Below are 11,320 nucleotides of genomic sequence, written 5' to 3'. Positions count from 1 at the left end.
AAACTTTGAACTTCTCGTATCTTTTTAATTTGAATTGTTTTGGGTTTGGGTTAATTTGAGTTTAAAATAGAAAAGCTCATAGAATTTTTATTATCAAATTAAATTAATAAAAAATTTAAAATTCGGATAAAAAATGAGAATTATACTAAAATAATATTAGACGTGGGAGAATAGTTATTTAACCCACATAGCGTTCTTAAAGAAGTCAACTGACCAATAAGGGACAGATCAGTTAATCCACGGCACACTCTCATTTCTTTAAATACAGAACGTCTTCCTTAAGCAAACACCGAAAACCTAAATATTGAAGAAAAAAAAATGGCGAAAGCTCCAAGGTTGAAGATAACAGTGATAAACTTGCTATGTTTGGTGGTGCTCTGCGGGGCAACTGAATCGCCACAGTACGAGGTGGTACACGCTGAATCCGATTTCGAAATCAGACACTACCGGGACGCCACGTGGATGTCTGCAACCGTTAACGAACTTTCCTTCCAAAAAGCCACCTTATTTGGGTTTCACAGGTACCACCCTCTAAATTTAACAAATTTATTATTGATCTTGATTCTTTGCCAATTAATTCAGGATTATTTTTTAAAATAAATTTGTGGGTGACACAGATTATTCCAGTTTATACAAGGTGCGAATCTGAATTATTCTCGGGTAGCCATGACAGCGCCGGTGGTGACGAGCCTAGTCCCGGGAGCTGGGCCACTTCACTCATTAGCCTATGTTGTCCGATTTTACTTGCCTGCCAAGTTCCAGGACAGTCCACCAACCCCACTTCCGGAGCTAAACCTGAAACCTTACGCATGGGATTCTCACTATGTTGCTGTGAGAAAGTTCTCAGGATTTGCTACGGATGATATTGTGGTCAAACAGGCTGCGAAGCTGGCTACTAGTCTGAGCTTGTCTCCATGGGCTAACGCTACATCTGCTACACACTACACTTACTCTATTGCTCAGTATGATCCTCCCTTCAGGTTTTTTGGCCGGACCAATGAAGTGTGGGTGGATGTTGATGCCTCTCGTTTTGCTGGAAAAGCATCCTTTTGAAACATCGCTTGCCTTTGTCTTCTGGTGCGTGTGTGTCAAACTGGAACTACATCTTTAATCTTAATCATGTGTATTCTAGCTTATGTAATTATATATGCTAAAACTTGAGACATCTTAATGTAATCTTAAACAATATAAGCATTTATAGAATCCAAACCTATGTAAACAAAATGTCAGATTCTTTTCCAACTTATACAGCGTTTTTTTTTTCCAAAGAATCTTCCTACTACGATCAGGCTAACTATACCAATTACTCAATTGCCGTGTTCAGTATCAATGTGATCACCGTTTTGCATGAAGATAATAAGATGGCAAAGGTACCCCGACATTGGAAACCTTCCTGCCCAGCATGGGAAGCTTTATTTGGATGCAATGCACAACAAGGAAAAGGGAGAGTAGCAGAACTAAAAGGAAAACTGTAGATGACATCTTTAAGTTTCTTATAGTTGAAATGCTTGCAAAAGCTTCCCTAGTATCTAGCTGATAGACTAGTGCAGCACCTAATGTCCATGAAAGGTCGCCTGGGCCAAATACAATCTCTGCATTGCCAAGGCATAGAGCATCTTCAATAACTGATGCCACATAAGACACCCGAAAACAATAATATCCAGCTACTTTTTTCTTTGGAAATCAATGTTCCACTCGGTCAATGATGATGAACATAACTGCTCACCCTTCTTCCAAATCTCTGTCACACTGGCCCTTGGACTCAAGTTTAACATGTAAACAACAAAAAACCCAGATAATGCATGAAAGCGTCCACTATGATGGACAATAGATGTCAATTTTAGCATATCGTTACCTGCAGAAAATATAAAGATTTGTGATATGAGTATAAAGTTCTTCCCAAGAGTAGCACAAATCTCTAAGGGAAGGGGCAATGTTTATCAACATCCATTCTGCGGGAAAAAGAAAATCAAACCGAACCAAGAAGACAACTATAATAAGCACTTTATAAACCAAAAAAAAAAAAAAAAAGAGATTAGAATTGATTGGTTAAAGCAATAAAATCTCAAAAGCATATCGTTTCATTAGTTTTCCTAACAGCATATGCAAGTATGTTAAAGAGCTTTCAAAAGTCAGAAACATCGAGGTAAAATCATGTTATTTTCACATGAACGTAACCCAAAGCATAGAAATAGTGAGCCAACAACTTGTATGCCAGTGAGATGAACCAAAAAGCAAAGGTTGCACTTACTACACCATTCGTAACTGTGAATTGTTATCATGATCATATTTTTAATATTAACTGTTTTTGGCATAGAACAAAAGACATGTTATATCTGCTGCGGTCAATTATCAAGAAACACAAGTGGGAGAGTGCATATTCCTATCTGCATCTGTAAGAAATTAATAACCTTTTCTTTGGAACAGTTCAAGTGCACGGTCATTATCAGCCGATGACTATTGCACAAAATGATTCAAGCATGTCCCTCCAGAAACTCCTAAGCATTGCTAATAACCAACAACGAATAACAAGTCCACTTCATAAGATGAACATGGATTGGGATTTGAATTCACAGTTATATGAAATCAACATATTGTCCTTCAAAGAAAAAAAACGAACTCTTAATCCATAGACATGTTTTACGTGGGACTGAGAAATAATAGCCATTAAGTTGGATCTATGAAACAAATACCAAGCCAAACTGCCTAGCCTTTTCTATGTTACCAGATATCACTAAATTAAAAGCTGTTTTTTTATATGAATATGGTGGAATCAAAAGATCAGTGATGATAAAGGCATAAGGATATCAAATGTTCATTTTGGTTTAGAAAAAGCAGCAGAGCATGTTTCTAACTTACCACCATTAGGAGATGAATTTGCTTCACAGTTTCTATCAACAAATTGTTGTGACCAATCTGAACCACTATGGTTCATTGCAGCTGCCCTCACAAGCTCCTTGCATTGCTCCCAATTTAGGTCTCCAATCAAATATGTCGAAGAAAACTGAGTTCTATGCATCTGAGTTTCAGAATTTTCCATACCATCACTTATGTTCAGCATAGCACAACCAGGGCAAGTGTAATTTTGCACAAAATTAGAACTGAAACAAGGGTGCCTGAGTTCAAATCTGTTAGAGGCATTTCGCCCATATGTTTGATTTTGACTGAGCATGATGACTGTCCGATCAAATGCCTCATTCAAACCAAATGCTGGTAATGAGAATGCTAAAATCTTATGATTAGTTGAACCAATATTTGACGTGATGACATTTCCATTGTCATTCTTGTCAGATACTTCCACCACAACCTGCAACGATGAACCTCCTAGATCGAGAAGTCCAAAGGTAGATGCTTTGGAGGAATTTCCAAGGCTACCCATTTTATAGTTCAGAGCAACCCAACCATAGTAGGCCTCTTCTTTCCCTGTCAGAACCCTTATTGAGTTCTTAGTATACACAAAAGAATGTTCCCTTATAACAATCTCTATATCATCCAGTACCTGCTTAGCATCCCTGGCTACCAATCTTCTCAATCCAGCAGTAGCTAAAATAATAATGGGAGTATGTCCATGTCTTTCATGAGGTACCCTTTGTTCTGCCCATGCAATCAACGGTTCTAAAGACGCCCTCACTCCTGAACCATTACCAACAAATTTGTGTAAACCAGGCTCGGTCTGCATGCAATGATAGTGGCAAGATTGTTTTGCAAGTGGACCCTTGGTCAAATCATCTGGATAAGAATGCAACAAAGACGGCAGATTGTCACTGATTAAACCCCCTTTTTCCCACTCGAAAACGTTCACTCGTGTTCCAGTGCTTCCACAGTCCACTACAACAGTATAATATGAACTCTCTAATATATTTCGAGCCTTGACAAAATTAAATGCTAAATAAACACCAATAGACGATAACAGAATGAGAAATCCAAAAGAGAAAACATTCAAGACTCGTTTCCATGGATGAATTCCTTAGCAGACAACTTAACTTTGGAAGTTGATTTGGGTTCCATTCCATCCTGAACTATCACCATCAACAATTTCCAGATTCTAGATTCTATTCTAACAACCATTTCAACTCACTGATCATAATATTAACGCAAATAAGCTTCTAAAATTTGCAAAATAACTGGAAATACACGGCCGCCGCTTACTTACCTAGTTCATAATCAATGTTCACTATCAAATCCCTCGATTGTACATTATTTCCCTTCATTTGACAAAGACCAACCACATCTTCTATGCTTGTTTGTTTCAGTATAAATTGTCTGTCAGACAACGAATTTGAAGATTATTAGAGCTATAGGATCTTATCTAAAGAGTCCAGTACAGATTGAGAGAATACATATATAAGGAAAATAAAATCTAAAAAAGCATATAAACGTACCTTAATAATAAACTGACTTTCGAAAGAACCCGATCCATTACTCCATTTCTTATAGTAGTTGTCTGTATAAGGACATGGATTCAGAGATCCAGAGGTCAGCGAAGACAACTAATTGATTCATCTGATTATTATCGTAATTATCAGTATTCAGCAGAGGTGTTATTCCCGCTTGGGCCGGATTCCGGCCGGGGTCAAGTATTATATTAATTTTTATGTTTTATAAATTCAACATATAAAAATAATTTATTATAAAATATTATAAATTAAAAAAAAAGATCGAGATTGAACTTTAAATATTTAAGATTAAATTTGACCCGGAGTTATATTTTTTTCTCAAACTTATTTCTTTTAAAGATTTTTTGTCTAATTCCTTTCAAATTTTTAATATGTTTATTTATTATCTAAATTCAATTATATAATGAGTGTGCCTAAATTTAGTATATATATCACAACCAAATAAAATGAACCTAGATCCATATTATAGTTTAATTATAATAAAAACGTAATTCAAGATAACATAAAAAAAATTTCCTTATGATCAAATAAAATGTACCTGAATCTATTGACATATTAAAATCTTTAAATTTTGTGATTTTGATCATTTAAATTAACACATAAGTGTTTTAGAAAAGGTAAACTTTTCTCTTTTCTTAATATTTGATGTAAAAAAAACTTACATATTTATAATTTGAGACCATAACTCTAATATATAAGCTTTTAACATTACCCTTAATTTCTTTTTCTTTCCTTTTTTGAAATAAAATTTGGATTGAATTTCATTTAAATAAACAAACCAAAAGACTCCAACGGGCAACCCAAAAAGAACAATGGCTTCAGCCCAAAGTCAAATAAAATAACAAAATTAAAACACCCTACATAACAAACCCTATCCAGTCCTTTGGCAATTATCATCCAACAAAGCCGCATTTATCGCCCCACCTTATCTTTTCCAACTACCATCCAGTAGCAATTTCCAAAAAATCTCAAGTCCCTTCTACTACCCATTGCTCCTTCTAGAAAATTCTACATGCAGTTAAATCAGTTTGGGTTTCGTTGCTTTCTCCTCTCTAGCTCTTACCGTGCAAAGTCAAGCACTCCTCCGTTAAGGTAAACTTCCTCCCCCTTCTTTAAACTCTCTATAGCTAGATTATGAGCAAGTGTGCCAGCTGATCTAGGTATATATTGGAAGAATATGCGCTGAAAATACCCTCTGATTTGATAAATGTTTCGCATAAAGGCCCCGATTTCAGATTTTTCTGGTAAAATTGCCTTACATTTCTTAATTATTGTTAATGAATCACCTTCAATAACCACCGATTCAATACCCAGGTGAATCCCTAACAAGATTGCCTGAAGACATGCGTGAGCCTCCGCTACAAACGAAGATAACACCGTTGAGTGAAAGATTGTCTTAGAGGCTAAAATCTCACCCAATGAGTTCCTAGCCACCACCCTAAAGCCCGATCTATTCTGTTATAGGTCAAAAGCACCGTCAAAATTGATCTTGATGTTTGGCACATTTGGGGTTTTCATAACTCTTGTCCCCTAGATCCGGTACATCTCACGGTATCTAATCCATCCAATTCCCCTTATATTTAAGAATCAAATCCAAGATATCCTCACCAGAATATGCTTTCCTTTCATGTACAAGTTGATTCTGACTCGTCCATATTGCCCAGAGGCCACAATAGAATAGCCTACATTGCTCACTAGTTCCAATTTTGAAAACGTAGGTAATCCTAACCAGCTATTAAGATTCGTATTTGATGAAGTCCAAAACAAGTTTAAATTGACCCATGTTTCCACAGTTATAGGGCAATCTTGAAAGACGTGGTTGATATTCTTAGCAGCTCCTCAACACCTCTGTAAAGTTACATCCGCGACTATTCTTCTATGCCTTGGATTAGCTATAGTAGGAATATAATTCCAAGAAATCTTCCATACTGTAGTTTTAATTTTCAAGGAAAGTTGTAAGCTCCAAAGTTTTTTGTAAAAACTTTTTTAGATCAGTTTGTAAATAATTATCATTACGACTAACCTGTCATAGTTTGTAGGCACTTCTTACTGTGAACTCTCTATAAGGCTCACCACTCTAAACCTGTACATCCTCGTAAGCTTCCCTTGCCAAAGTGATTTTAAGAATTTTACTCGTAAGATTTGTAAGAAAGATACTAAAAATAAGACCAGCTTTTCACTCTCCAGAATGTGCATCTATTAGATCCAAAACTAACCTCACCTCATCACCATTAATACTAACATTTAATCTGCTCCCTATAGGTCCTGGTAACCACATCTCTTCCCTTATAGATATTTTCTAGCCCGATCCAACCCTCTAACACAGCCCCTTCTGAATAAGATCCCTCGCTATTCTAGGTATAAAAAGGTAGACTCCCTAATCTTGTATTAAGAAAATCTGTGGATGGATAGTACTTAGCTTTTAAAACATGCACTAAAAGGGAAATTAGATAAATAACTAAACGCCACCCCTGTTTTGCTAATAAGGCAATATTGAATTTTGTAAGACTACGAAAACCCATTCCGCCATTTTCTTTGAGCTAACACAACTCTTGCCAACCGTACCAATGAATCCCTTTCTTGTCGTGGCCCTTCTGCCACTAAAACTTAGCCATAATGTTCTTCAAATCACCACAAAGCGTCTTTGGAAGCAAGAAGCACACCATTGAATATATAGAAATAGCTTGCATAAGAGTCTTAATAAAGGTTTTCTTCCCTCATTGAGATAAGAAACGAACACTCCAGCTTTCAATTCTTTTTAAAAATTTATCCTTAATATTCTAGAAGGAAAAATTTTTGCTTCTACCCACCATACTAGACAACCCAAGGTACCTTTCAGGATTATTAGAACATCTCACCCCTAAAATGCCAGAAACCAGTCATCTATCATCCTCTGAGGTGTTAGAGTTGTAAAAAGTTATGGATTCGAAATTAACACATTGGTCAAAACATCTCTCATACTCCTTTGACATTGATTTTAACGTTTGAGCCCCACTACCATTTACCTCACCAAACAGTATGCAAACATTAGCAAATAGTAAATGGGAAATTTGTGGGCTACTCCTACTTGCCTTAACACCTCTTTTTAGTCCATCTCTCATTGCCAACCTCATAAGAGCAAATAGCCCTTCACTACAAACCAAGAATAGAAATGGACTCAAGAGGTTGCCTTGTTTGATTTCCCTAGTGGGTTTAAATATCTTTCCAACTTTCCCATTAACCACAACAGAATACGAGATAGAAGAAGCACACTTCATAACGGTTGAAATCTATGCCAAATCAAAACTCATACGAATCATCATATCCCGAAGAAATTTCCATTCAACCCTATCGTAAGCCTTACTCATATCAAGTTTAACTACCATAAATCCATTTTTCCCACTCTCTTGTTTTGGAAAGTATGCAAAATTTCATAAGCTAACAACATATTGTCTTATATCAACCTTCCCAGAACAAAAGCACTTTGTGCACTATCAACAAATGCATCAAAGACTTTTTTAAACCAATTAGCTCTCATCTTAGCAATCACCTTATAAAGAACATTACATAAACTGATAGGTCTAAAATTCCCTAGTTTCATGGAATGGGGGACTTTTGGAATTAATACAATATTGGTAACATTCAGAAAGTCAAAAACCATACCTTCATTGAGAATGTTCAAACAAAAAGTTGTAACTTCCTCTCCAATTATGTGCCAACAATTTTGGAAGAACAAAGTTGGAAAACCATCTTCCCCAGACGCCTTAGTGGGCCCCATTTCCTTTAATGCCAACCGCACCTCATTCTCCATGTAAGCCGACGTAAGTTTGAAATTATCTTCACTAGTGACACATCTTTCTATGCTAGACAGTATATGATTCGAATCCCCAACACCATTAGACGAAAAAAGCTTATGAAAATAATTTCAAGCGAACTCATCCATATCGCTCTCATCATTCAATTCCCTCCCATCCTCATATTGCAAAATCCGAATGGAATTTCTACTTATGCGTTAAGATGCATGCTCATGGAAAAAATAGTGTTTGTATCACCCAATTTTAGCCAATTTACATGTGTTCTCTATTCCCAATACATCACATCTTTCTAAATATCAAGATTTAACAATACTTTTGTATCCTGAGCTTTACCAAATTCTCATCGTCTCTCTCTCCATGATGTAATTCTTCTTATTTGACAAACTTTTCTTGATACCTTACCTATTACGTCTAACCCGTCCAACTTATTTTTCCAAACCTTTTTTTAAGGGTTTTTAGTTTACTCAATAAATCACCTGATCTAGACCTCCAAATATTCTCCACGACATTAGCAAAAGATTCCTCTAACAACCACCATGCCTCAAATGAAATCTGCTTCTTATAAACCTATTTACAAGCTGAACCGTATGAATAAGAAGTGGACAGTGACCGGAAAAGGAATGTGGGAGATGCTGAACCAATGCATAAAGAAACGTAGACATCCAATAAGCATTCGCCACTCCTCTATCAAGCCTTTCTCTAATTTTTTTCTAGTAAATCCCATCTCTAATGTAAACCAAACCCTAGAGTTACCAACATCCAATAATTGACATTCTTCCAAAGCACCTTTAAAGGCCTCCATTCTCTTTTCATCTCTCAACAACCCCTTAAGTTTTTAGTAGCTTACATTATCTCATTAAAGTCACCGCATACTAATCATGAAAGTTCTTAAACGCACCCTAAATTTCCCAGCAACCTCCACAAATTCACTCTACTTTGCGCATACGACGAGCCATAAAAACCAGTAAACCTCCACTAATTTCCCACCTCATCATCAACAACTTTTACGTCAATATAACTATTATAAAAATTCCTAATATTAATTGTAGTATCACCTTTCTATGCCAAACAAAGACCTCCTTTTGAACCATCAACTGAGACATCAATACCATTACAAAAACCACAACTTCGTCTCACATGTTTCATTTGTATTTTGCATAGCTTAGTCTCCATAAAGAAGACTACCTGGGGATTATACATCTTTAGCATGTGTCAAAGTCTTCTGATAGGTCGTGGACTCCCCAACCCACAAACATTCCAACTTATGATTTTCATTGTGACCAGTCGATTTACCCATTGGCAGTCGCCGATATAAAATGGTTACTTCCCAACACTATTATATTTCTAGCTACCAAAGATCCCAAATCATCCCTTTCAATAGATTTGTCACCCTCTCTTCTAGGTCTTTTCTTCCCATCACCCCCTTCAATCACACTGTCTTCCGAATCATGATCCATTTATGTCTGTCCTTGTATCTTTAATAAACACCATCCCAACGAGATGCAAAATTCAAATCCCTTCTAAATTTACTCCCAACATAGGATCGATTCGCCTACCCAAATTATTACCTCTAAAAGTATTCCCCATTTTCTCGCAACCACACGCTACTCATTACAAGAGCTATTGAGCTCATAGAGCCAGATCCCAACCCATCTTAGATATTGCATTCCCTAACATCATTTTGGCCTAATAGAAAGAATCATTGTCCCTAACTGTCTATAGAAGAAACAAAACAAGGTTAAACGCTAATATTTAAAATTAACATAGGAACAAATTCCAACAAAAAACATCATTTTTTTCTTTCTTTCAAAGGTCATCTAACATCCAACTGTACCTTTATATGCAAATAGGTACACAACCCCTTCCCCAAATTGGACTCGTCAAACTCTAAAAAATTCCTAAGAAAACCCCTTATTTGACGTGCTAAAGACTCAGTGAAGAAACCTAGTGGAACTTCATGAATTTGAACCCAAAAAGTCACAAGAATTAGTGGCACCTTCAACAGATCTTCCCTCTCACCCAGACGACGTAGCATCAAGAGGTGATTATTAAAAGTCCACGGAGACCCTTTTATTACGCTCTCCAAATCCATTCCTATGAAAGAACTTGAACAAAAACCTTTTCTCCCCTGTATTTGAGATTTGGACCCCTTTAACTGAATGCCATAAATTTGCCATCGTGCTTCTCATTGCTGAAAAATGAATAACACTTACAGCCAGAAAACACCCAATCAGACATAAATCAACAACCTTAGGTACAAAATCAGGATCCATCTGTGCCTGCAATATTTCTTCCTCCTCATCATTTAGTGATAGGTCTACCAACTCTTTTTTCCATGATTCTACAACCTAAGACGATTAAAGAGTAGAGTAAGAAAGGTAGAAAATGAAATAAGAGCAGCACCGTCAAACTACAAAGAAAGAATCAATATAAAACGAACAAAAACCCAAAAACATACTAGAAACAATAGACAGAGGCATGCTAAGGTAGCAAGACTTTCTTTCTTTTCATTAACCTTAATTTCTAATTAACCCGTGATCAATTAAAAATTAGTTTGACCCTTGTTTTATTTAATAACTAAAGCCCAATAAACATTGTCCATATAAATCACTTTTAGTTTGGGCTAACTTTTTACCATAATAAATAATAATTTTTTTCTTATTATTTATGTCCATAATATTCAACAATCTCCCAAACTTGATCACATAATTTTACCATTTACATGTCATAATACAACCATATGAGCTTAAAACTTTACTATAATAATCACTATAACTCAATAAGGGTTCTACCTTCTCTTCTTATAAATAAATGACACTGGTAGAGCTATTAACCCAATTTTAAGAAAAAATAAAAAGAATTTATTGTCAACTATTACATTTATGTTTTCGGAATAACAATTCTATCGGTTTCTATTAAAAAGAGAGAATTTTTGTTTTCACCCCAAAAAGAGAAAAAAATTTTTAGTTCTGTGTTTCAATTAAATTGATTTGAGCTACACTCGAAACAGTTCATGGTACGAGAATGGTGGAGAAGATCGTTTGGTTAAAAGCTAGGATCAACGAACGTCTGCTAAGCTAAAAACACAAGTACAAATTCGATTAAGGTTTATTATTATAAATATCACAA

The 11,320-nt window shown here is 35.8% G+C and overlaps 2 protein-coding genes and 1 long non-coding RNA gene across 5 annotated transcripts; 2 read left to right on the top strand and 1 right to left on the bottom strand.

Moving 5' to 3' along the window:
• The first annotated feature begins 212 nt into the window (after positions 1-212).
• Positions 213-1,209, top strand: LOC107887127 (heme-binding protein 2). Its single transcript, XM_016811275.2, has 2 exons — positions 213-521; positions 618-1,209. Exons 1-2 carry the CDS (start codon positions 319-321, stop codon positions 1,051-1,053), a joined length of 639 nt encoding a protein of 212 aa, XP_016666764.2. The 5' UTR covers positions 213-318; the 3' UTR covers positions 1,054-1,209.
• On the bottom strand, positions 1,174-4,591 carry LOC107887854 (probable apyrase 7). Of its 3 annotated transcripts, XR_005910318.1 has the most exons (5): positions 4,383-4,583; positions 4,154-4,263; positions 2,860-3,828; positions 2,412-2,599; positions 1,722-1,855 (listed from the first exon to the last, which is right to left on the bottom strand). XR_005910318.1 is itself a non-coding variant. In XM_041088666.1 (4 exons), the coding sequence occupies exons 1-4, from the start codon at positions 4,418-4,420 to the stop codon at positions 1,665-1,667; spliced, it is 1,308 nt and encodes a 435-aa protein (XP_040944600.1). In that variant the 5' UTR covers positions 4,421-4,591; the 3' UTR covers positions 1,174-1,664. The 3 variants fall into 3 exon arrangements, 2 of the variants coding, with proteins under 2 accessions (XP_040944600.1, XP_040944601.1); XM_041088666.1 differs by lacking the exon at positions 2,412-2,599 and having other exon boundaries at positions 1,174-1,855; positions 4,383-4,591; XM_041088667.1 differs by lacking the exon at positions 2,412-2,599 and having other exon boundaries at positions 1,174-1,855; positions 2,860-3,729; positions 4,383-4,576.
• Positions 4,592-5,173: 582 nt separating this feature from the next.
• Positions 5,174-10,852, top strand: LOC121214686 (uncharacterized). The gene is made up of 2 exons (XR_005910317.1): positions 5,174-5,489; positions 5,712-10,852. It is a non-coding gene; the product is annotated as an uncharacterized lncRNA (long non-coding RNA).
• Positions 10,853-11,320: the final 468 nt, after the last annotated feature.

The sequence above is a fragment of the Gossypium hirsutum genome, chromosome D02 (genome assembly GCF_007990345.1).
Source record: "Gossypium hirsutum isolate 1008001.06 chromosome D02, Gossypium_hirsutum_v2.1, whole genome shotgun sequence".
NCBI lineage: Eukaryota > Viridiplantae > Streptophyta > Magnoliopsida > Malvales > Malvaceae > Gossypium > Gossypium hirsutum.
Note: the sequence above shows the minus strand (reverse complement) of the source record. Positions and strands in the feature narration are given on the sequence as shown.